The sequence below is a fragment of the Stegostoma tigrinum genome, chromosome 14 (genome assembly GCF_030684315.1).
Source record: "Stegostoma tigrinum isolate sSteTig4 chromosome 14, sSteTig4.hap1, whole genome shotgun sequence".
In the NCBI taxonomy this organism is placed as follows: domain Eukaryota; kingdom Metazoa; phylum Chordata; class Chondrichthyes; order Orectolobiformes; family Stegostomatidae; genus Stegostoma; species Stegostoma tigrinum.
Window position 1 is genome coordinate 52,435,230 of NC_081367.1, and position 18,788 is coordinate 52,454,017.

At 38.7% G+C, this 18,788-nt stretch overlaps 1 protein-coding gene across 29 annotated transcripts in view; it reads right to left on the minus strand.

The window, feature by feature from the left end:
- The window catches only part of LOC125457523 (disks large homolog 1-like), a 406,012-nt gene that overhangs the window by 17,752 nt on the left and 369,472 nt on the right, over positions 1 to 18,788 (minus strand). For 15 of the 29 annotated variants that reach the window (XM_059651157.1, XM_059651153.1, XM_059651152.1 and 12 more), the window contains 2 exons: positions 8,691 to 8,757; positions 3,480 to 3,579 (listed from right to left, as the gene is read on the minus strand). In XM_059651157.1, the coding sequence (XP_059507140.1) occupies positions 3,480 to 3,579; positions 8,691 to 8,757 (167 nt within the window). Of the gene's footprint in view, positions 1 to 3,088; positions 3,135 to 3,479; positions 3,580 to 8,690; positions 8,758 to 18,788 lie in introns of all 29 variants that reach the window. The other 14 variants (XM_048541837.2, XM_048541849.2, XM_048541831.2 and 11 more) reach the window with 2 other exon arrangements.

The window sequence follows — 18,788 nt, forward strand, 5'->3', positions numbered from 1 at the left end:
TCTAGTGGTCTCTCTTCTCCTTCCCTATTCCTGCAGAACTTTCTCACATCCATTATTTATGTCTTTACACTGGTTCCAGACTCTTGTTGCCATTTTCCATTTATGCAATATGCAGAAAGAAAAGAAAATTTAGAATTATATATTAATGATATAGATGAACAAACGGAGGGCATTCTGGCTAAGTTTGCAGATCATACAAAGATAGGTACAGGGACAGGCAAGGAGGGCTGCAGAAGGATTTAGACAGGTTAGGAGAATGGGCAAAGAAGTGGCAGATGGAATACAATGTGGGTAAATGTAAGGTCATGCACTTTGGTAGCACGAAGAGAGGCATAGACTATTTTCTACACGGGGAGAAAGTTCAGAAACCTGAAGTGCAAAGGCGTTTGGGAGTCTTGGTCCAGGATTCTCTGCAGGTAAACTCGCAGTCAGTAGTTAGGAAGGCAAATACAATGTTGGCATTTATTTCAAGAGGATTAGAATATAAAAACAGGGGTGTGCTTCGAGGCCTTAAAAAGCTCTAGTCAGACCACATTTGGAGTGTTGAGAACAATTTTGGGCCCCTTATCTATAGGAAGGACATACTGGCCCTGACTTCTTTTCTCGAGGTATCAATTTAAAAAGGCCAATAACTGAGTGCAAGTATTTTGACTCCAATAATTTGTGTTCCTGACAATTTTGAACTTATAAACAAGTCACCTACATCAACAGGATGGGAACTTACACCCACACTGAATTGTTCTCCAGGAACATACACGCTTGGACACTTTCAAGTAAGGGCAGATATTTTCTCTACTCTTAGTCCAGATACAGAGGTCAGTTGTAGCAAATCACCTCATTTGACATCAGCAATTTGACCTTCCTTAACTCTGCAGTTCAACAACACAAAATTGATGTACTTATCCACAGATTCAATGTAGAAAGGCAGACTTTGTTATCTGTATCTAAGAAGGCTTTTACCTTAAAAGTCATATTCACTCTGACACCAAATACAACATAAAGTTCATTTTGGAGCAGGGAATATTGGGATTGACACACTTGGGCAATTCTTAGAGCCAGAATTAGCAACAGATAATGGGATCAGATAATTATTCTTTAAGCTAATTATAAAGTAAGCTGTCATGACTGATAAAGCTTTGAAATGGAATGCTTTTATTTCGACCACAAAAGCTTGTTCTCAAGATTTACTTTTGTTTGACTCAGAGTGCCACAATGCCTGTAAATAAAGCTTTCAGAAATAACATTACAGCACTTCTACGTCCCCCATGTGGAACAATATTCAGCTAAACCTTGACTGCTCTCCAAATGCATAGCACAAAACTAAGTTAGTTAAGTATGCATGCAGGTGCAATGTTTTGGCACAAAAGTGCCCAAGCTTCCTTTTTGAAAAAAAACGTAAGTACCTAAATCTTCACAGCCTTACCTCGAACACTGTGAGAGATGTTAACCAGATTAAGGGCCCCATTCAATCAAATATCAACATCAATGTTGGAAAGCTAATTATTAATACTAATCATTAAGTAAAACCTAAATAGCTATGTGTATAATCTTAATATCAGTTAATAGGTGAAACGAACAACTTACCTGACAGCAAGGGGAACACATTGAATTTGAATAGAACAATAAATCCAGATGATAAAAATCCAATCATCTACATTTCTAATAAAACAGATACTAAAGCAAATAATCCTCAAGTCATCTTCTTGGAAGATTTTTGCACAGAACTATTAGCTGACGGCTGTATGGAATGTCATGATGCACATGGGCAGAACTGAAAAAAATGGAAATGTTTTCTTACCTTCTTTTCTCAGCTTTGCAAGCATTTTTTTTATATCTATCTGAATGAACCAGAGCCCTCAAGTGTACTTCAAGGAAGTGATCAACATATTAGGAGATAAGTGAAGGCGTTCGGAAGGAAGAATCGTACCAAACTGGAAATGTTAGCTCTTCTTTCTCTGTCCACAGATGCTGCTAGACCTGCTGAGCTTCTCCAGCATTCTCAGAGCTTATTTCAGATTTCCAGCATCCAGTATTTTGCTTTTATTTAGTGGAAGGTAACTTGGACGGCACTGAGATGACTCTGAATCACAGTCCCTCCTCTTTTCAATCTCTGGCAGAGATTTTGATCTGTCTGCACAAAGGTGCAGATGGAGTTGAGGTCAAGCAATTGTACCAGGGCAGGACAAAGAAATGTTACAATCAAATCTCTACCAGTCATCAATTAGGCTGATAGCAGTGTGCTTACCTTAAAAACATGGTACTTGGATTGAGGGGTGGTGGGAGGGTGAGAGTATCGAAGGGAAGACAACTAGAGGCCGTGAAATCTTGCAGAAAAGCAACAGAATCAGTCATGTACCTAACTGAAGAACCAATAGGATTTGATTTCCTGGCATTTTAATGTCAATCTTCATTCCTGTTTCATGACAGCGAAATACAATTCCTATCAATTAACTATTCGCATCTGCTTTGTTTGGGAAATAAGACACAGACACCATCACCGCAACACCCCTTGTCCCAAGCGAGGTTTATCAGCTTCAGTAAACTAAAAGACTTTGATTTAATATCATTTTTCCTCCAGTTCACAGTACAGTGATTGCACTGACGTTGTTATGTAAAATAAAAATGGAATAATTTGCAAAGGTCTCCAGCTACTTCCTATGTTAACATTTGATATTTGATCTTTCAGCACCAGCTGACTACTGAACTAATATTTCAGTGTAAGCTAGCATGTTTACTTACAAATGCAAATCAGAGAAATGACTCAGCCACAAACAGATGTAAGAAACTTCAGATTTCATCTACATGGATACAAATTTACACAAGGGCCACATTACAGTTACATTTTCTTAGTCATTGCATTTTAAAAACTGATCTAAAAAAAAGGTTCACATAGGAAATACTGCCAGAGATTTTAAAACCTGCTTTTGCATGGTAATGATTAAAAAAGTAAAAATAAGGATGAGAAACCAATAACCATGAACCTCCCTCATGCCAGCAGAAACCTACAAACCATTACAGAAAGCAACATAAATTAGCTTAGAAAACAGATGGAGGTAAATGTGAATGGAGAGGATTTTCCGGCACTTACTCAGGCCTTTTGTTCCCATAACGTCGTCGCCTAACCCGGGGATCTCCTGTTGAGTAGTCCCCAGACAGCAAGCAGTAAGAAAAAAAAACAGTCACAGAAAACACAGTCAGTGGCACATTACATGATTACTACCATGACAGGCAGTTTTGTGTGAACGTAACTGGTTTGGATGTTTCTCAACCATGGATCAAACCATAAAACCTCTGTATATCGATACATTAAAAGTTGAAACTTGCACAAATAGCTGACTTGGAACAGACACACCAATTTGTTAAGAATAAAGAGAGGGACCAGTTGTATTCAGCAAAAACATGTTGCCATGGTAACACAGTAAAGGTCCCTACTTGGAGATTGACCTTCTCTGCAGGTATAGCTAGTTGCAGCTACTTACGTTCAAGATCACTGGTTTCCTGCTCACTCTGCTCCTTGTTCTTGTAGAAGGTAAATTTTCGGGAAAAGATGTTCTTTTTACGCTTGTCATTGAATGACTGCTGAGGAAGAGAAGGAGTGGCAAAAAAAGGGGTGTCTAATGTCCACGTGATTAATGCCCGACCCTAGAAACACATGAAAACTGACTCGGGCCACCCTTTTGCATTTCTTCAGTATAAATTTTGTTTTAATGCTAACTTTGTTCATGAGATGATGGCGCATAGAATGTATCCTGCTCTTTCAGCAAATCGCATTCAGACTGCGCTGGAAAATTTGTAAAATGAAATCCAGAGCAACTTCCAAGATATTTAGTGAAATATTCTCTTTTTAAATAGAGCATTTGAGCTGTGCTGCCAATCAAATATTTTAAGACTAGACAGAAATGTGCTGGCTTTAGAGTCACTTCCACAAGAGTAAGATCGGCCAAGTTTCACATCTGAGATAAATAAATAAAAGTAGAAAAATTGATCAAGATGGATATGAAAAAAGTTGGCAATAGCAGGGATTTTAAAAATAACCTTTTTCAAGAAATAAAGACAAAACTTTCTAGAAACAAGGCAAACAAAGATGGATTTAAATGAACAGTGCTCAATTTTGAAGACGAGGGAAGGATGTAGCTGTTTGCATGCTATCTTCAAATTTAAATTCTTGGTTATTAATCAATTTTAATATTGATTGTTGCCAACTTTCAGCAGGAAGTCCATTGATTGAATTCACAATTAATGTAGCACAATGAGAGCTAGTGACCAAAGTGCATTAAAAAAATCCAATTTCTCAATAATTTCAGGTGAATCTAAAAATGAGAGGTTCTCTCAATCCACATCAGAAGAGGTGGATCAGTAGTTATCCAGTTACTCCCAAAAAGATGATTAAAAGTACAACTTATTCCAAAACATTGTTGGTCGTGTTCATTTAGATATTTGGGAGATTGAAAGAAAGAGGAGATTAACAGAATGGAAATGAGGCCAGTTGGTACATACAAAAGCTGAGAGTGAATGAGAAAACAGGTGTATATGCTCTGCTCCTGATTTGTACATTGATATGAGAGTACCTAAGAGTATAAATAACAAAAGTCGTGAGCTTTAAGGGAGGCACAGTGGCTCAGTGGTTAGCACTGCTGCCTCACAGTGCCTGGGACCTGGGTTCGATTCCACCGTCAGGCAACTGTCTGTATGGAGTTTGAACATTCCCCCTGTGTCGGCATGGGTTTCCTCCGGGTACTCTGATGTTCCTCCCACAGTCCAAAGATGTAAAGGCCAGGTGGATTGGCTGTGCTAAATTTCCCGTAGTGTTCAGGGGTGTGTAGATTAGGTGGGATGTTCTGAGGGTCGGTGTGGACTTGTTGGGCTGAAGGGCCTGTTACCACACTTATAGGGGCTTTAAAAAATTCTAAGAAATTAGCAATTTATGGAGCAAGACTGTTGGCTCTACAGATGAGTTTTAAACATAGGGAAAGAAATGATTAAGATTTGTACTAAAGTTGCGTAGTTATATATAGTTTACTAATGGCTATAGGCATCAATATTGGTGTGACTCTCTGCATTGCCCAAAACACAGGTGATTTCCCCAATAATTTTATGATTTTGAAAAACATCAAATGTGTAAACTGAAAGTAATCTCCACTTGGATCCAAGGTAACAAATTTTAAATTCATTCATTTTACATCTAGGATTAATAAAATGCTAGAATTGGTCTGCAAATCGTTGAAACCAAAATGAGGGACAGTGATGCCCATTAAGTTAAATCTAAAAAAATAGCATCAGGTATCTGACCACGGCCAACACCCAAAACCAGAGAGAAATTGGATTTTGAGATGTAAAAGTCATTTTGTTTCAAAAAAATAATCAACATGCAGAGCGTGCTAAAGCCTGGCATCTCTGAAGCCATGCCAAAGTTTAAATGTGGCTAATTAAGACAGCCCTGTGGGATGCAGATCTTTATCAATGGCAAGCGTAGTTTTCCTCATTCCTTTAGCTACATGCATTTTCTGCACACGTTAGTACACAATTGCTCCAACTGGACATACACTCTAAACCACTAAAATTGTGTTCCATTTTAGCAGGGAATACTAGTATAAGGCATTTATTAAAAATCTACAGCAGCTTGAAGAACAGTGTAGAACATGCTGTTAAACTATGGTTCGCTACCAGCTCAACATTTTTGAAGAACAGCAGCTTAGATTTCTGCAGAGATCTAAAGAAACACCTGACATTCTAAATATTTATATATCAAGAAGTATAATTTAAAAATGATTTACCATATAACTTTTAGATTATGGGTAAGCAAAAGATTTTTTTTATCTGTATTGTAAGTCCTTGCCCCAAAGTAGCAGCTAATTGAAACAGCCTCACTCTTTTCCCTATCCACATCCCCAAGTTACAAGTAGCCATGAAAATTTGGGGTCGTCTCGCCAAACATGAGGATGGCTACGCTTTTACCTCTGGTGGTCAGTTTAAAAAAAAAGTAAACACATTTGCAACTCAAACTCCCATGCAGAAAGAGCTTTCTGGCTTTGAGAATGAATTCTCACCAAGAGTTTCCACGTCAAGGGGAGATCATGGATACTGAATGGGAGGAATGCAGGTTAGAACTCCTTAGGAATACCAAACACTTTTTTTAAAAAACCAAAGTTAAATTGCTTTCAGAAGGTATCCCTAACAACTACTGCTATATATTTTGATTTTCTGTATATTTATTATTTGAGGGCATGATATTCACCAAAATATACTAATTCAGAGCTCTTTCTCTCTCTCTTTCGCTCTCTCTCTCTCTCTCTCTCTATAAAATCAGAATTGCCTTACCCATAATCTAATGATAATAATGAACATTTAAGGATGTGCACTTATCTTGGTTTCAGTCCTAACCGCTAACTTACTCTCAGCATTAATGTGTCTGTAACATGGTCAGAGCGCAAGATAAATGCACCATCACTATTTATTACTACTTAGTTTTAAAGAAACAATTGTACTTGAGCAACACACACATTACAGGAGCAGTCTATCCTTTAAAACTTTGACTTTTCCAATTCAATTTCACAGAATCTCTTTAAGCAACCAATCAAGAAACATTTAATCTTATCTGTCATTCATGGCTTTGTTATCAGCGCACACTTCAAATTCATAAGATTACAGGCTTGAATTCCACCCCAGTATTTGTGCACAACAATCTAAGCTGAAAGTTTAATGCAGTAATGAGGGAATGCTGCATTATTAGAGGAACCATCTTATAGATGAGAGGTCAAGCAACCTCATCTTCCCTCCCAGGTGGCTGTAGGAGGTCCCATGGCACTATTTTGAAAAGCAACAGTGGAATTATCTCCAATGTAACAAAGTGTGCAGCTGGATGAACACAGCAGGTCAAGCAGCATCTTAGGAGCACAAAAGCTGACATTTCAGGCCAAGACCCTTCATCAAAAAAGTGAAGTTATCTCCCCAGTGTCTTGGCCAACATTTATTACCAGTTGACTAGATTTTTTAACATTGCTGCTTGTGGGAGCATGCTGTGCACAAATTAGCAGATACATTTCTTAGATTATGACAGGGAATATGCTTCAGCAGGTACTCAATTGTTTTCAAATACTTTAGATTATCTGGTGGTCAGCAAAGATGCTATATAAATGCAAGTATATCTTTTTAGAAGTCTACAACACATTAAGCAAGAGTTTGGTTTCATTGTGGCGCTGTCATGCTGAGATGCGTATGGGAGAATGTTACTATATCCGAACAGTGAAGAGAAACAAGTAATGCACACAATTATGAAAATGGAAGGTTCATCTACTGTTGGGAATCTGATGTATTGTTAAGACAGCACCACGGCTGGGAGGGCAATTAGAAGATCGATAGTAAGTAGCAAACAAATGTTAGGAGAAAATCTCACCCGATCCCAATTCTAACCCCTCTTCAGTTAGAGCAACACCTTGTACTGGTATAAGACAACATTTAGCAGTTTTGTGTTTGGTGAATTCTTCCTCTCATGCTTTTCCAAATCCAACTACCTGACTGCAAAAAGGATAATAAATGCTAATGCAGAGACTGCAGTAAAACACTTCTTCAACATTTAAAAACTAATGTCGAACTGAAGAATCTTGGGCTAGGGTCTTTAAGATGTTTGAAATTTAAAAAGAGGATCGCAGATCTAATTTCCACATCTGTTTGTAAAACCTTGCACATATGTTTAGTTTGGTGTGGAATCATTGTAGAATTTCTCAAATTTACATGTATTTTGTGATATTTACAATTTGTTATAAATGCTAATAAAATAAGTTGATTAGGGCATACAGTAGAATTAGTATTTGTTAGGTCTTGTGACATTGTTGCAGTCTCCCTGTCTCAAGTCCACAAGATCCGAGTTCCAGAACCAGTGGTTTCAGATCGGTCATACCATGACTGACCAAACTGCTGAAAAATAATTAGAATTTGCGCTTTGTATGAGCAAGTGGCAAGGTGATTAGCAATTCAGCCATTATCCTTTAATGTTCATTCAAAAGGATATTTGGATTACGAGTCTAAATCACTTGTTGTATTAGAATAATACCACAAGATACTTTTGCTATTAACTATGGTGATGCTGTGATAGGATTCCTTCCTCTGGGCCAGAAGCCCCAGCTGCTCCAGAATTGGTGCCACAACATCTCTGAACAGGGTGACTTAAAAACACATATACTTCTACAGATAAATAGCCAAGTACTTTAACGCACCACCACCCCCTCCACCCCGACTCCATGCACAGGCTTGACTTGTGTTGAAGTCATCTGCAAAACCTTGGCACTCAAGTGCTGCAGAATTATAATGCTTCGCTTTTTGCTGGAACTCGATATAACTTGCACGAACGTAACATCTTTATCACAGACAATTACCTCAAGATGCTCAAACTACACCACTTTATACAATAAGCTAACTGAATTGAGAAAAAAAACTAGCTTGTGTAAAATATATCCATAAATCAATTTCGAATTGGAGGGAATGAATATTTACAGGGCAAACCTCCCAGCTTTTCTCAGTTCAGAAGTGTAATTTGCTAAATACAGTGAATGCAATAGGTGAGACCTGTTTTAAAAACCTTGAAAAAATATTAGGTAATCAAAGATAGACTTTCGGATCCTTGTAATGAGTGTAAGTGCTCTTACATGCAGAGAAGACAGACATAATAATAATTATTCTCTCAATACACTTACCCCTTTGTCTCTTGATTTTGAATTGAATTTCACTGTCTTTAACCTGGCTCGTTCTTTCTTCTCAACTCTTAACAGGGCAAAATAACAAAACCAAAAAATTTATGATGGAACAGCACATGTTCAAGTATTTATAAAACACCCAATTAGTAGCATTTTTAAACTGAAGCCCATGTTCTCACTACTGGCCAATTAATACAGTTGTATTTCCAACAATACTGTCAAGAGAGGCATTAAGAAAATAATCTTATTACAGTCAAACAGTCTCAAAGCTCTACAGTCTAGTCACTATATATAACATGACAATGGCAGTAAAATCTGATTCACTTACCATTTTAGTTAAACATATCTGAAACATACCAGTGGACAACTAGGCACTGTTTATATATATTCATATCAGACATTGAGTAGCCAACTCAAAATTTGTTGCTATGAGACATACTAACTGGTAGCTGAGCATACCATATAAAAATAAAACCCAACAACAGGCATGTTACAGCTGCCCTTCCACATCAACTTCCATCAATTTATGAAGGCTACAATGAGGTCACTTCTTTCTACTGAGCTGGATAGCTGTGGATCATTGGGAAGGCCATGTAGAAATTGGGGTAAGTGAAAATGAGTGTTCAAAAAGATGAATATATACCATGCAAATGGTAGTGTTCTCGATTTTTCTACACTTACTTCAAATGGAAGACAGAAAATATTACCAAATGAATTTTCCTGTTAAGTTATTTGACACCACAGCTGCAATTTCTTCTGTGATGGCAGAAACTACTTTAATAGTATTATCTGTAACTTGTCATAAAAAAATTCAATTCAGTCATTTCATTCTGCTCAGACTACACACAGTATTTGTACACATCATCCTTTACACTTTGAACCAACTCCATACCTCATCTGATAGAACAGTGTGGAGGAACACAGCAGGCCAGGCAGCAGAGGAGCAGGAAAGTTGATGTTTTGGGTCGGGACCCTTCCCTTGAGAAACATCATCTTTCTCGTTCGAAAATTTTCACTAAATCAGTAATTCACCATCACATCCTCGACATTTTCAAAGAAGCAACATTCTTTACACTAGGATTCCAATGGTGAAATAGTGAATCCTGAATGGCATTTACTTCAAGGGTTTCTTAATTTTCACTCGTAGCTTGTCATTTCCATTCTTATTAAGGGCCCCAATATCCATTAATTTGTTCCTTAACTTCAAAGTTTTGCAGAATAGTGCATCTCCTTTCACTTTGAGAACCAGTTTGACTCCTCTCCATGTTCATAATGTTTTCAAGGTTATGTGAAATCAGATCAAGGTCAGATATCAGGTTATTTTCCCAAAGGAGCTGGATGTTGTCTTATGTATAAATACCAATTCAACAAATTTCTTTAAGTGACTGTATTACATATTTATGACTGGAATAGATATCACCCCTTATAAAAGGGCTAGAACTGCAGAGAATTTATGGCTTGAGTGGCCTCCTAGAAAAGTTTTGATTGCTTCAATGGGTTGAAGATGAATTTCCTAGATACCTTCGCCCCAAAAAGATCACTTAGTTTTTAGGAGAGGTGGAATGTATTTACTGTTAAACAGAAAGTATTAGAATTGTATCACTCAGACTGATGGGTTCACCTCTACACGCAAAGATTAATCCACTGTTCGGTGCCTATTTTGAGCTGTTTGTACTTTGAACCACACAAGGTAGAATTTTATACACAAGCTGGGTAAAAATAATAACTGATTATGCTGAACTGGGCTGAAGGACATTTCACCTGCTTGATGAATGAACAATAACATAAACTCTATAGTATTCTATTACAGAAGTACAACTTTTTAGATTGAACAGAAGTACATGCAATTTAGATAATTCCCACTAGAAACAGGTGAGAAGTTTAAATAAATCTCAGTATCGGTCACTCTTAGATGTGATTATGAGTGAGACAGCTAGTGGGATCCAGGAGGCAGCATTTCAGAAGCCTCAGACCGTGTCTTTGTCCAACAGATTTGAGGTTCTTGCTTCCTGTGTGAACAGGGACTGAAAGGAGGTTGAGTAAGCGGATCATATTCAAGCCAAGGAGAAAGGAGAAATGTAGGCATAATCAGGGATAGTAAAGTTAGGGGAATAGACGCTGTTCTCTGTAACCAGGATCCAGAGTCCTGAGGGTATGGTGTCCACCTGGTGCCAAGGTTAAGGATATTTTATATGGGTGCATTGGAACTTGGACTGGAAGGGGAAAGATCAGTTTGCTATAGTCTATTACGTACCAATGACAAAGACAGAACCAGGAAAGAGGTCTACTGAAGAAATGCAAGCAGCTAGTTGCTAAATTGTAAAGCAGAAGTAATAAATGTCCAGATTACTACCTGAGGCATGAACTAATTAAGTCAGAGTTAACGAGATTAAATGCATGGTGCAAAGACTGGCATGGGAGAAATGGATTTGAAATCATAGGATATTGGCACCAGCAGCGGGGAAAGAGAGAGCTGTTCTGTTGGGACAGGCTCCACTTGATTCATGCTGGGATCAGAGTACTGGCAAATTGCATAACCAGGGCTACAAGTTGCGATTTAGACTATATTTTTCAGGACTGGGAGATGAGGGTGTGTTCTGTTTCATGGAAAGCTTAAAAATCACACAGTAAACATAAGATCGGAGTGCAATTTAGCAATGGGGCTGATTGCTACCCAAAAATGAAAGCAAGGACCAAAACATATGAACATCATATTGCATACAAGAGTAGGCAAAATTGAAAACAGGTCAAACTTAAAGCCTTTGCACTTGCAATAAAATTATTGAGTAGCACAAACAGAGACAATGGGTGAGATTTGTGATTACTGAGATGTGGGTACAGGGAGACCAGATCTGGGAGCTGAACATGCAAGGGTACTCAGTGTTTTTCAAGGATACACAGAAAGGAAAAAAAAGTGGTGTAGCTGTGTCAGCAAAAGAAGCAATCAGTTCTGTGGTGAGAAATGACTTTGGTGACAGGTTAGGATGTATTCTCAGTCTGGGTCGAGTTAAGAAACAGCAAGGGAAGCGGTCCCTAGTGGGAGTAATCAATGGGTGCCCTAATAGCAGTACCACAGTAGGGCACAGTATAAACCAGGAAATACTAGGGGCTTGAGTGAAAGGTTGACAGTGATTGTGGGTGATTTTAACATGCATATAGACTGGATTAATCAAATTGGTAAGGGCAGCTTCATAGTTAATAGAATGCATTAGAGATTGTTTCTTAGAACAATGATAGAGGGGTGCAGGCTAGTTTGGATTTAGTATTGTGTAATGAGATGGCATCAATAGTCTCACTGTAAAGGATCCTCTAGGGAAGAATGATCATAGCATGCTGGAATTTGAAATTCATTTTGACGATAAGAAACTTGAATCCTACACTAATGTTCTAGCGTTAAACAAAGGTAATTTCGTGGGTATGAGGACAGGTTTGGGTCTAGTGGGCTGCGCAGAAAGAACAGCTGATGAATAGTGGCAGACATTATAGGAGATATTCAATTTCTCCCAACTAAAAAAAAAATTCAAAGAGAAAGAAAGACTGTGAGAGAGGAAAAGAACAATCATAGCTAAGCAAGGAAGCTAAAGATAAACTAAAGGGGAAAAACTAAGACATACCATATTGCTGAGGCTAGTATGAGGCTGGAGGATTGGGAAACTTTTACAGATCAACAAAGGGTTACTAAAAAAAAGTAATAAAAAGAAGAAAGGTTAATTATGAAAGATGACTAGCAGAAAATTTTACCAACTCAAAAAGAAACAGAATAGCTGAAGTGAATGCTGGCCCCATTAGAGGATGACACAGAGGTGTTAATATTGGGGAACTCCGAAATAGCAGAGTTATAGAAAAGGAAGAATTTAAAACAATTGTCAACAATAGGAAAAAAGACCTGAATGAACTATTGGGATTAAAGACAGACAATTTCTCTGGATCCGATGGCCTACATCTAAGGCTCCTAAAGTCAAGCTGAATAATTAAATAGATAAGCATGAAAGCAATTGCTACGAAGTGGAGGTTGACCCTCACCCTCATGCCCCAAACCCCCGCACCTGATCAGTAAAATTGAAACACAGAGAGAAGCTCACCTCGCCTCAATCTGTTAAAGGAGGTATCTAAAGTGGTATAACCTGCCTCCAACACCCTTAAATGAAATGAACTCCTGACAGTCACTCTATAATCAACAAGTAGCAATGTACTTATCTAACTCTAAACAGTGAGCAAACTAACAGAACTAGGAACAAATTGAACAATTCTCCTTGAGGGACTAAACATTCCCAAAGAACACAAAATTCTAAAGGTATGTAGTTCCAATTGATAGAAGTTCCACTTGTATATAAAAAGAATTAGAAAGTAATTAAAGCTTAATCTCTCCAAATTACAGCCAGAATAAATCTTCCTGAATGCTCTTTGCCTTCTCCACTATCCTCCAGTCAGGAATGCCTTCCTGTGTCAAGGATATTAGTTAAGGGTGCCATAATGCTTTTATTTTGATGGTGCTTACTCAGATATTAGAGATTTCTGAGAGTTTTGAGAAGATTTGTAGCTCAGGTTGAGGTTCTGGATGTGAGTTTGTTAGCTGAGCTGGAAGGTTCGTTTTCAGGCGTTTCGTCACCATTTGATGTTCATGTATCCAGAAAGCTAGCCACCAGGATACATGAACATCAACTAGCCACAAAACGACATGACCCACTATCACTCGTATCCTTACATACAGATGAGGAAGGACACCACTTTGATTGGGACAACACATCCATCCTAGGACAAGCCAAACAGAGACACGCACGAGAATTCCTAGAAGCATGGCATTCCAACCGGAACTCCATCAACAAACACATTGGCTCCAAATCAATCTACCATCCCCTGAGAAAAAGAACAGGAAATGACATCACCAACCCAAGGAAACCTAACCAGATAAATATAAAGCAGGACATAACACCAGTGCTTTGTCGGAGGCTCACTGATGATGTTACCTAGAATGGTGACGAAACGTCTGAAAACGAACCTTCCAGCTCAGCGAGCAAACTCTCATCCAGATTTCTGAGAGCCAGTGATTTTCTCTTTCTTTAGGGCTGATGGCTGTTGAAAGCTGTTCTTTTAACAGAAGGCAGTTTGCTCTCACCCTGATTTTCCAATCTCCACCACATTCTCAGGCAGTGCATTTTGGAGTCTAGTCATAGTCTGATTTGCCCTCATGTGATCTTTAGTTCTTTTGCCAATCACGAAATTGGAACAGTGTCTACCTAGGCCTGTCATGATTTTGAACATGTGCATCATATCGTGTCTCAAACTTCTCTTTTCTCTTCAAAAAGGAGAAAATCCTAGCTTCTCTAATTCATCCACACAACTGAAGTCCTCATCCCTGGAACGATTCTCGTAAATCTTTTCTGCACTGTCTTTAAAGGTCTTTATATTATTGGCTGTGTAAATCTCAGAGGTTTGTTTGTGGCAATGGCTTCCAGAAGCAGAAGCTAATGTGTCATCATGCCAGGTGTGTGCTAATACTTCAAGCAGTACGTGCAGCTTGGAGGGAACACTGTTTCCTGTGTCCACCCATTCCACCAACTTGCCTATGCCATCATAATGTCTTTCACCATTTTCTTCACTGTCCATAACATTTCCAATTTTTCTATCAGCTACAAATTTCTCTGCATCATCTGGTATATCTATTGTGGTTCTGGTGATATACTAACTTTATGCACATAAAATGCGGGCAACACAACGGCTCAGTGGTTAGAATTGCTGCCTCAGAGCACCAGGGACCTGGATACGATTCTGACCTTGGGTGACTATCTTTGTTGAGTTTCGACGTTCTACCTGTGTCTGTTTGTTTCCTCCAGGTGATCCAGTTTCCCCTCTCAGTCCAAAGACATGCAGGTTGGGCAGTTTGCCCTGCTAAGTTATCCCGTAATACCCAGGGATGTGCAGGCTAGGTGGATTAGCCCTGGTGAAAATGCAAAGATATGGGGAGAGGTAGGGGGCTGGCTCTGGGTCAATCCTCTTCGGCAGGTTGACGCAGACTCAATGGGCCAAACGTTCTGTTTATGTACTTCAGGGTTTCTACGATTCTAAGTTTCTCTACACTTCCTCAAAAATGCAGCATTTCTGACAATACAGCACTCCTTCTGAACAACACTGGATCGGCAGTCAAGAACATGTGCTTGTCCTGTTGTGAGGAATGGGGCCGGGGCCATCTAATCCACTGAGGCAAAGTAAGATTAAAACGCAGGAGCTGAAATAGGCCATTCAACCTCGAGCCTATTCCGCCATTCTAGATTATGGCTAACCATCTACCTCAACTCCATTTTCTGCACTCTCCCCATATCCAATGGAGTCAGACACTAAACAAAAACTGAAAGAACTGTGGATGCTGGAAATCAGAAGCAAGAATTGAATTGCTGGAAAATCTCAGCAGATCTGGCAGCATCTGTGGAAAGAAAGCAGAGTCAATGTCTCGGGTCCAGTGACCCTTCTTCAGAGCAGGTCACTGGCCTGAAAGGTTAACTCTGCTTTCTCTCAACAGATGCTGCCAGATATGCTGACTTTCCAGCAGTTTCTCCTTCTGTTTCCAATGGGGTCATCCTGCCTAGCATAAATACGACTTAATAACTGGTAATTTCTGACTCGCACAAGCAAGAATGAAGCACTGTTGCTGTTCCCTGCCTCCACCAACATCATATTCTATTTAAACTCCAGCTGCAGCTGATTGATTGAAATATTCTTTCAACTGAAATCTTAGAAATCAATTCATGGTAAAAACATTTGATTGTTTTATTTTGTAACTATTTGTAGAGCACATAGATAAAATAGGAAAAGTAATTGATTTCTGCATTGGGCCTGCATTGCATTCTGCAATGAAACCTGAAGAAAATGCCATAAAATGCTAGATGCATGATCTCAGTTTGAATCTCTAATATTCTGAATACAATCAACTTTATTTGACAAAGTAAAAAAGAATGTTGCTAAGTATGAATATATGTTTGTCACTGTGAAACAGGTCACAAATAGTAATCACGTTCCATTTTCTATTACAGATTAGTGAGGATAGTGATTGCCTTTATTTGGTTTTGAGATTGATTTATAATTAGTTTTGGGAAATTAGAAATTCCTGCAGGGTTATTCTCAGAAGATGTAACACATTTCATTCATTGGATCCAATTCAGTCATTGGCTGTTGATAAAGGACAATATTAAGCAAATGGTATAATGAATTTAATTTTCATTGTCCCACAGCCACATCCAAACTTCATCCTGTTACATTCACCTAGAGTATACTGAACACTCAAAGCAGCAGGAATTGATAGCACTGGGGGCCTTGCTGGCAGTATTGAATCAAGGTCAAATGTTTCAGTAAAGGGAGCTATCACTTGCTTCAAGTTCATCTAAGCTTGAAAGACTTGCAAATAAGAAAATCAGATAACAAGGTGTAGAGCTCGATGAACACAGCAGGCCAAGCAGCATCAGAGGAGTGGGAAAGCTGACATTTCGGGTCTGGACCCTTCTTCATTTCTGAAGAATCCAAACTGGAAACATCAACTTTCCTGCTCCTCTGACACTGCTTGGCCTGCTATGTTAATCCAGCTGTCCACTTTGCTATCTCAGATTCTCCAGCATTGGCAGTTCCCACTATTTCCAAATAAGAATACTACTCAGTTCTGAGGAAGTGTCACCGGACCTGAAACATTAACTCTGTTTTAGGCTTCACAGATGCTGCCAGATGTGCTGGGCTTTTCCAGCAACTTCTGTTTTTCCTCCTGATTTACAGCATCTGCAGTTCTTTTGGTTTTTATAAGAATATTACAATGGTTACTCCTGATTAAATATTACAGGTGGTGGTGCAGGGAGGTTCCCGTCCTGCTTGAAGATTCTTTGGGTAAGATTTGTTCAGCTGTAGAAGAAACTTTGCTTATTGATGCCCTTTGTAATGCTCTTACCCCTATCTTTCAACGTGGGTACAGGTTCATAGTTTTTGAAACTGGAATTGCAGGTAGACAGGGTAGCAAAGGCAGCATTTGGTGTGCTTGCCTTTATCGGTCAATGCATCGAGTAAAGGAATTGGGAGGTCATGTTGCGGGTGTACAGGGCATTGGTTAGGCCACTGTTGGAATACTGTGTTCAATTCTGGTCGCCCTGCGATAGAAAAAATGTTCTGAAACTTGAAAGGATTCAGAGAAGATTCACTAGGATGTTGTCTGGGTTAGAGGGATTGACCTATAGGGAGACGTTGAGTCGGCTAGGGCATTTTTCCCTGGCGTATCAGAGGCTGAGGGGTGACCTTATAGAGGCTTATGACATCATGAGGGCAGATAAGGGTGAATAGTCAAGGTTTTTTCCCCAGGGTAGGGGAGTCCAAAACTAGAGGGCGTAGATTTAAGGTGAGAAGGGAAAGGTTTAACAGAGACCAGAGGGGCAACTTCTTCACAGAGGGTGATGCATGTATGGAATGAGCTGCCAGAAGTAGAGAAGGAATCTGGCACAATTACAACATTTAAAAGGCATCTGGATGGGTAGATGAATAGGAAGTGTTTCGAGGGATATGGGCCAAATGCTGACAAATGGGACTAGATTAATTACGATATCTGTTGGCATTGACGATTTATACCAAAGGGTCTGCTTCCATGTTGTACAACTCTATGGCTCTATGACAGTTTTAGCTGACATTGGTTTTATGGGAGAAATTCAACTTATTTTGTATTTTGAAAACAGCCATTTTCTGGAGAAAGTCTTGACTCTTTTCATCAAATTCGCAGACAGAGATCTCATTGTAAAAATTGTGATTTTTAATATCTACACACCAATCCCAATTTCAATCTTAAACTCAACTAGCCATTAAATTTCAAAGTGTTTTAACCCAGAATTTGAATATTTAGAGTAAACAAAACATTCAGAGCAATTATTAAAGGAATCTTATTTTTAGATGTTAAGTACTTTACGATGCAAGAACAGAAATACACCAGAAAGCAGATTTACTTCGTGTACACTTTGTAGATGCAGTGCTCGTAAACCACCCAGCACTGAAAACTGTATTTACTAAAACTGACATGGACTGAGCGTACTTTTGGGGAGAAAAAAAACTACTACTTAAAGTTGAATTTTGCAGTAACTAAAAATCTTTATGGGAAATGGCAAATAAATTTTGACCTTATCACTCTAAACCTCATACATTTGTGTTAATACAAAATCTTATCCATCATGTTAACAGTTTAACTAAAACACCATTTGAGTTGTATTATAATTGTACATTTGTTGCTATGTTTGGACATTAAAGGGTTTAAATATTAAACCTGTGTGCTCATATGGGTACACAGGCAATAACTAGATCTGAAAGGGAGTTCAGGATGGGCAAATCTTGAGGACATCTTTACTGTAAGAATGGACTGATGGTTTGTTTGCACTGTGATCTCAATTAGATTACAGGTCTTGAATGTGAGATTGCAAGCTTCATTAAAGAAGAGGCACTTTTACATCACAAGTTTCCACATGCCAATAAATTTACTGTTAAGAGCACAGAACTGTTTGTCAAACTCTAGCTGATGGGTTTGAACACAAGCCTAGAGGCACATCTCTGACAAAAGACTGTCATCTAACTAAGTATTAACCTGTAAAGCAGCTCTTGCAAAGTGTTCTAATGGATTGACAGCATTGAAAATGTGTCTGCACCCACAAAGATGATAACAGTACAAGGCAGATTTTGAAATGAGTGTCTCATAAATATGTAATATCAAGAAACAGGAAACAAGTGACTTACTGTCACCCTCTCTGAACAACTGATCAAATTACCAATTTATGATGATCTATGCTTTACAACACCTTGCAAATGGAAATAAAACCTGCTGACACCACTACAAAATGTTGATTTAGTTGACTTAAGTTACACTAATTAATCACATAATTATTATGGTTTTATGTAAATCTGGTGCCTTCCACGAGAAGTGGGGCCCACAACTGAATATTTATAGATAGAGAAGGAACCTCACTTGCTATTGAAGGGATAAAATACAAGGCAATTTACACCTTTAATGTTTGGAATTACTAATTTCTGCAGAATGTCCTTCCGTCACATAAATCAACTACACTAACTCCAACTGGAGATGCATCTCTGTTG